The following is a 7,338-nucleotide window of genomic DNA, read 5'->3' as shown; positions in this document are numbered from 1 at the left end:
CAAGGCACAAAATGCATTTGTGCCGGGGCCGTGGATTGTGGGAGGGGAGGAAGTGGAGCAGCTCGAGCCCAGGGCAGCAGTGCAGGACCTGCTGACTCGGCATTTGCCCGGGGGGTGGATGGCAGGATATCTGCTCTTTGTGCACCCCGGGCAAGGCAGGCAGCACATTCTGCTCCTGTTTCCTCTGCAGCAGCTCTAAGGTCTGGCCTCTGCTCCCTGGCCACGCTGCCCTTGATCCAGAGCTGCTCCACGTCCCTCCAGCCTTTTCCTTCCAGAGGCGTCGGGCTGTCTGCGGGGTGTGCTGGGAATGGACCCTCCGGGGTCTCCTGGGCCCAGCTCTGACCATGCTGCTCCATGTTTCTGGGCAACCTCCCTCAGCACAAGGCGGGTGAGGAAAGCATCAGCCCCTCCTCCCCCTCTGGAAGAGCCAGTGTTTTAATTCCTCCTTCCAATTTCACCTCTCCCCTTGATTTGCAGTTTTCTGGCAGCTTCCAGTGGTAGAAGTGCTCCCTGTGGCCATTCCTGGTTTTACCCATGCTGAGAAGCATCTTTTTGTTGTGCTTTTTGTGGAATGGGATGTAAATCTGCACAGTGAGGATTGGGGGAAGCAGATGAGTCATGGAATCATGGAATGGTTTGGGCTGGGAGGGACCTTAAAGCTCATCTAGTTCCACCTCCTGCCATGGGCAGGGACACCTTCCACTGTCCCAGGTTGTCCAAGTGCCATCCAGCACTTCCCATGACTCATGTGGAATTTGATCCTTTTAGATCAGTTTGTCATCACATAACAAGCTGTAAAAATTCTTTTGCTGCTCATCACTTTCTCCTTTTTGAGGTAGAGAAATTCCAAGAGCCCTTCCCTCTATGGGATCCAGATTCCATCCTTCTATTTTTATCCTGTTTGATCCTAGCTTTCTAGAAATCAGGGAGTCACTTCTCAGCAGTTTGTTGAGCCCTGGGACCAGGTCTGGTGTGTGGACATGTTACCCTTGCTTTCAAAACTAAGGATTTTTGAGCAGCTCCCTGGAATTGCTGGGGGCTGTAACCAGGCCAGGCTCCTCTGTGCTCAGCCAGACCCGGTTTCATGGAGTTCTCATGCTGGGAATACCAGGGAATGAGTCTTTGCAGCAGGACTTGTGTCTGCCATATGCATTTTCCTATCCCTGTGTCCTGTCCACTCACTTTTGAGCCCTTCCAATGCAGGAGCCGCCTTTCCAACAGCTTCCAGCCCCCGAAATTCCCATTCCCATGGCTCTGCACCCAAACAGGAACCTCAGCCAGGAGCAGCTGCTTTTCCCTCCTCTCCTCTCCTCTCCTCTCCTCTCCTCTCCCTGACGCATGTCACTGCGCTGAGGTTGGAATTGTGTGGAGGAACTGTGGGAATGCCGTGGGGAGCAGTCTCCTTGGTTTTCCTGTGCTAACTGTCCCTCTGGCACTCTGTGCAGATTATCCTGTGGATTGGGCTGGGAATGCTGGTGATCAGCACGTACACCACTCTGTCTGCCACTGAGGACACCCCTGTGAGGATGGAAGCAGTGGGCTTGGAGCACCTGGACAGAGAGGAGAACAGAATTGACCAGGATTCGGTCAAACTTCCAGGTATGTGCTTGCTGGAGTTGGGTTTCCCAGCCCTGTTCCCAGCTTCACCTCTTAAAAAGAAGGAGAAGGGTTTTGGTTTTTTTTAAGTGTGGCAGAAGCAGGGTAATTTCCAGGCAGCTCCGTATGTCTTCCCAGATTCCTGGGGCCTTTTCCAAAGAAAAGCTGCACTTTTGTCTGCAGGAAAAGCCCGCTGTGACCTCCAGTGGTACCTTGTGACAGTGGTTCTTTTGGGAAGGGAAAGGTGGGGTGCAGGCCTGGGATCCCCTGGAGGGACAGATCAGGGATCCCCATTTGGGATGAACACAGTGCCCGCCTGGCCCAGCGGGACTGTTCTCCCCCTGTGCCACCCCAAGGACCAGCCATCCATCACCCTCAAAGGTACAGGAATTTATGGGAACTGCCTCTTTTTTTGGTGCTGAGGATATAAATTTGGACTCGGCTTTCGCTCTGACAAAGCCTGTGATTATGCCTCAGCTTTGTTTACTGGTTCCTGTTATTTATTATTTGTTTGCGGGGCCTGCTGATGGAATTACGGCCGCTCCTCCCTTTCCCAGCTGCTCCGGAGCGAGGCCGGGGCGCGCAGGTGCCGCCTGACCCCGCGCTGCCCCTCGGCCCTGCCGCGTCCTGTTCCTTCGGTTCAGTTTTGTTTCCTTCTGCTCCTGTGGGGTTTTTTTTGTTCTTTGGAGGCCTTGAAATATCCTCGCGGAGATTGAGAGCGGAAGGGAGAAAGGGGCTGGCTCTTCTGGAGATTATCCTCCCTCCTCGTTCTTGGCCGGGTTCCTGCCCGGCAGCTTGGAGCGTCTCCCACACCGGTGCTGCTGCCGATAACATTCACTCTGGGGTTGCTCCGTGGTGGAGTTTACTTGTGGTTTACTGGTGGCTTACTCAAGGCTGTGTGTGCCTTCCCGGGCATGTGGATGCCAGTGAACTCCGAGCAAAAGATGCTCCCAATCCCTTAATGGAGCCCTCAGCAGGGCCGGGAGGAGGGATGCGATTGAATTCTTCCGTCTTGGTTAATTTTGGAGCAGTAATGGCCAAAGAACAGCTGCTCCTTTCAGGAGGAATCGCTAATGACACGTGTTCTGACTGGGAAAATAAAAAATCCCATAAAGCACGTTGTCCGCTGGAGTTTGCTGAATCTTCTCCCCTTCTCGGCGTGAGCCGGGCCGGCGGAGCGGGATGCCAGGCTCTGATCATCCGAGCGATCCCGGAGCCCGCCGGCAGCAGCTCTGAGTGCTGCTGGATTAAATAATCCCACCCGGGAGGAAGGCGGGTTTAGTGCTCCCGGGTCATAAACTTCCCAGGGAGGAGCCGTGCGGCTCCGAGGGAAAGCTCAGCTGTCCCCCGAGGTCCCTTTGGCAGTGGGGGCTCCATCCCCGGGGAGGAGGAGGAGGGGGGAGATGGAGCCGGGCAGAGAAGGGGGACAGGGACCTGCAGGGTGGACGTGGGGCTGCCCCGGGAGAGCCGCCGCTGCGGTTCCTTGGATCTGTGCCTCCCTGTGCCTCTGCAGGATGACGGCTTGACTAGCAATGAGAGGCGTTAAATGGTGCCCTTCATCCCCCGCCGCGGCTCCCCCTCGTCCTCACCCGCCTTGTTTTGCAGAGCAGGAGCCTGGAACGCGCCGCAGCAGCTGCATCCTGTCCTTCCAGGGGCGCAGGATGCGGGCTGGGCCGCCCCCGGCACCTGGGTGCCCTCCGGATGGGCCGTATTCCGCACTCGGGGCTGCAGGTGGGTGCTCAGCCCCTTCCCCAGGGCACGGGCTGCCTTGTGCCCCTTCCCTGGCTGCAGGGTGGTGCTGCAGGCTCCTTTCCTGGCTGGAGGGTGCTGCTCCCAGCCCTTTTCTTGGCTGGAGGGTTCTTCCAGACCCCTTCTCCCAGGTTCAAGGTGCCTCCGTGCCTCTGGGACAGGGTGCTCAGCCCCTTCCCTGGGCACAGGGGTTGCTCCATGCCCTTTCCCGGGCTGCCCCATCCAAGGCAAACTGCAGGGCCTTTCCCCAGCGCTGCCTTCCCCGCCTGCCTCCCGCCTGTCAGCGTGTGAGAGGAGTTTTATTGGCCTCTTTGATGTTGTGGAGCCCAGAACTGGAGAGACTTTCATTAAAGCCCTGCCCCGTGGGCCTGGGGATTATGAATATTAGAACATTGGCCTTTTATGTGAACACGTATTGACCAGCAGCCTCGGAATCGTGTTTTTCCTAACGACACCCAAGTGCCCATTACAGCCCCAGCCTGTGGTGCTGGAGGTTTTACTGTCAGCAGCTCTTCGGGAAAGGGATAAAACCCCTTCCAGCCCCGTCCTGCCGCTCCGCGCCGCGGCTGCGCCTCTGTTAAAAGGTTGCTAAGCTGCCTCTGAAAGCTCAGGAAGGCAATTATCCATTTAAAAAAAAAAAAAAAAAAAGCTAATTAGGCAATTTCTCTCCGTATTTAAAGCACCCTCGAGGGTCTCGGGGGGGATTAAGATTTTGTAATATTTTTCAGCTCCTTACTTGATCGTTGCTGCTTCATCTTCTCCCTGGCGTTGTGCAGTGTTGGGTAACAAAGCCCTGATTCAGGCTCCTTGTGCAAGAGCCCTTTTCCCGGTGTGCCGGGCACCGCGCTCCGGCCATCCTGGTGTCCTGCGGGATGGGGTGGGCTGTGTTACATGGATCGGGGCAAAATTTGGGGTTGCGTTTGGCGCGTGGCATCCCTGCATCCTCCATCCCCACATCCGTGTGCTTGCCCCCTAAAAGCGACCTGCCCGAGCCAGGCTGGGTTCCTGCCGGCACTCCCGGCCAGAGCAGTCCTGGAGATGTGTGGAACGTGGCTCCTGCATCCTGCTTAGCTGCAGGAACAGCTTGGCTCCGCGGCGGCTCTCCCTGGTGCTTTGTGCGAGTGAGCTTTTAATAGTGCCTGTGACACAGAAAAGGAACCAGCAGCCTCTGGTAATTTGGGTTGGTTTTTACTGCTGGTGCGTCAGGAGACAACTGTGAACTAATTTCAGGGATGCCATTCCATAACCTTGTGAAATCTGGACCCGTTTCGGGGGGAGCGAGGGCTCCTGGAGGCGCAGCTGGGCCGGGGGCTCCCCGGGGAGGGCCTGTCCCTGCCCTGCTCCGGGTGCTCGGCGCGTCCGAGGGCAGCGTTTGCCCCCAGCCCTCTGCCCCGCTTGTTCGGCTCCGTTTTCCTTGGCAGGAGCTCCTGGATCTTGCTCCATATCATGCGATGAAGGAATTTGAGCAGATCTGGAGCTACACTGGCACAAGCAGGTCCTGAACCCCGCGTCCCTGGTCAGCCCTGGGGTGACGCTCTGGAGTGGGTGGTGTGTCCCGGAGCTCCCTGTGCTGTCCCTAAGGCTCCCCTGGATTGGGGGCAAGCACAGCGGGGCCCATCCTGCTGCCTCTGCCCAGGGCAGGGGCTGTGGAGGCACATTTCGGCTCCGAGAGGCTGGAAAAGCGTGTGAGGAGGGATTTAGTGCCTGCCTGGGACCATTGCAACGATCCGAACCAGGAGTGGGGGGAGAAGGGAAGCTTTTAGGTTGCTAATCATGAAATTTTATGGCAGCCTAGAGAGGCTGTTGGCAAACCACAACACACCCAGGCACGCACACACACAAATCAGCTGCAGGACGCCCCGGCTTCCCCTTGTGTGAGCAGAGCTGCCGGAGAGCCGGGGGGTCAGAGCGAACCCTCCCAGTGCTGCCTCACACCCCGGCCTCTCCTTGGGAGCCAAAAAGCTTTTACAGCCTCTCAGGCCTTGCCTGTAAAGTCCAAGGCTGCTCATAAAACGTGATGAGGCGCAGCGTTGCTGGAAGATGCTCCAAAGGGACCTGGAGGGCAACAAGACAGGCAGAGCCTGAGCAAAACTGTTCCCTGCAAAGTACCCGGAGCCCCGGATGGATTTCCAGGCAGCCCAAGAGGTTGTTAATTCACGCCCTGATGATGAACTTAATTTTGTCTCCCACTGAGCAAATGACGGCTTAGAGGCAGCTTGGCCTTATTGCGGCGTGGAGACTTTTGGGTTTGTGTTTTGTTTGTGTTTTGGGCTTTTCCTGCATTGTTTGCAGAGTGGGGAACGTGCTACCCGGAGCCCCGGATGGATTTCCAGGCAGCCCAAGAGGTTGTTAATTCACGCCCTGATGATGAACTTAATTTTGTCTCCCACTGAGCAAATGACGGCTTAGAGGCAGCTTGGCCTTATTGCGGCGTGGAGACTTTTGGGTTTGTGTTTTGTTTGTGTTTTGGGCTTTTCCTGCATTGTTTGCAGAGTGGGGAACGTGCCTCTGCCTGATTTATGATGGAAGCTGCCAGGGACACTGCAGGAGCAGAGCGGGGCCTCCCCCGGCCCCTCGGGCTGCCCTGGGCCCGCGGGGGGTTCACCTGCTGCTCTGGGCAGGGGAGCTGCTGGGTTTAACTCCTCCTGTTCCTGCCTGCAAGGAAACCTTCCTCCCTTCTTCCTTCTTATTTCCTCCCCTCTTCCTTTTTATTTCCCCCTCTTTCCTTTTTATTTCCCCTTGAACATCATCTCGCTGCCTCGGCTCGTCGTTCCCATCTGCTGTGGGAACAGCCCTGTCTGTGTCGGGGTTCTCTGGATCTCCGATCCTCTCCGACCAGAGCCATCTCCCGCCTCCATGAACCAATTAATGACAAACTTTCCTCCAATAGAGTAAATAATTTCTTGCATTGGGGCCAGGATTGAGCTGGGAACATCCGCAGCCGTGCCGAGTGTTCCCCTCCCCGGCCTCGGCCTCCCGCTTCCCAGGGCCCCCGGCCAGGGCTGGGCACTGGTTCCTGCAGCCCAGTTTTTCCTGAAAAGGAGGAGTGTCCTGCCCTGACTTGCTGAACCCTGGGAAGTCCCTCAATGGAGAGGGGGACCCTTGGGTACTAGACTTGAATTTCTCAGAAAATCCAAGTCCTTTTCGCCTCCCACCATCATTCCCGAAGCAAAGGAACGTGGAAAGCCGGCCAGCCCCACACACATCCCTCCTCTGGGCGTGGAGCTCCGGGCTGGAGTCCGGGTTTCTGGAGAGGCTCAAGGTCCTGCTGGCACAGATCCCTCTGGGCCAGGAGTTTGTACTTAATTTTTTGTGAATTTTTGTTTTTCCCCCCCCCCCCACCCCAGCTCAGGCAAGGCCCACGCAGCTGAAGTTGTGGCAATCCCTTCTTTCCCATGAGTTCATCTCGTAATAAATCGCACCAGCCCTGCGGAGGGGGAGGAGAAAATGGAAAGATGTTTATAGAATTAATTCCCCAAAGGAAATCACACGGGGGAGGGCGAAGGGGGAAGAGTTGGGAATTTTTTTTTCAGAGGATAGAATTTATTTTTTTTTTTAAGTTTTTTGGATGGAAAAAAATCTGCAGAACAACTTCACTGCTGGGAAACAATTCGATTTCCTTCTCTGCTGCTCTCCACAGGAAGAGTTCACTCCCTGTGTGGGTTTTCTGCCATGCTGTGGGTGGAAGGGACCCTTCCCATTCCATGGAATGTGCAAAAGATTCCATGTGGAATACGCTGGTCATACCAGTGCTGAACACAGTGACTGGTTTGACTGGGATGTGTCTTCCAGAAACATTCCATCTCTTTGAGGGCAAGGTGGGGGGAAACTCCCCCATCTCCCTCAGGAGTTTCTCCTAATTAATGCCTGTTTAATCCCCCTCTTCAAAACTTCTGCGGGAAAAGGAAACCTCCCCACCCCTCCTCCGAGAGGCGTCTGAAGGGCTGTGGGAACACTCCGGCACTAAAAGGGGGGAAAAATCAAAATAAGAGC

At 56.0% G+C, this 7,338-nt stretch overlaps 1 protein-coding gene across 1 annotated transcript in view; it reads left to right on the top strand.

Annotated features, from left to right (window-relative positions):
• The window catches only part of LOC103613730 (putative sodium-coupled neutral amino acid transporter 10), a 35,076-nt gene that overhangs the window by 16,703 nt on the left and 11,035 nt on the right, over positions 1 to 7,338 (top strand). Inside the window, exon 10 of the mRNA XM_017730724.1 lies at positions 1,446 to 1,599. Coding sequence (XP_017586213.1) covers positions 1,446 to 1,599 — 154 coding nt within the window. The remainder of the gene's footprint in view (positions 1 to 1,445; positions 1,600 to 7,338) is intronic.

This window comes from Corvus brachyrhynchos, unplaced genomic scaffold (genome assembly GCF_000691975.1).
Source record: "Corvus brachyrhynchos isolate BGI_N302 unplaced genomic scaffold, ASM69197v1 scaffold340, whole genome shotgun sequence".
In the NCBI taxonomy this organism is placed as follows: domain Eukaryota; kingdom Metazoa; phylum Chordata; class Aves; order Passeriformes; family Corvidae; genus Corvus; species Corvus brachyrhynchos.
Note: the sequence above shows the minus strand (reverse complement) of the source record. Positions and strands in the feature narration are given on the sequence as shown.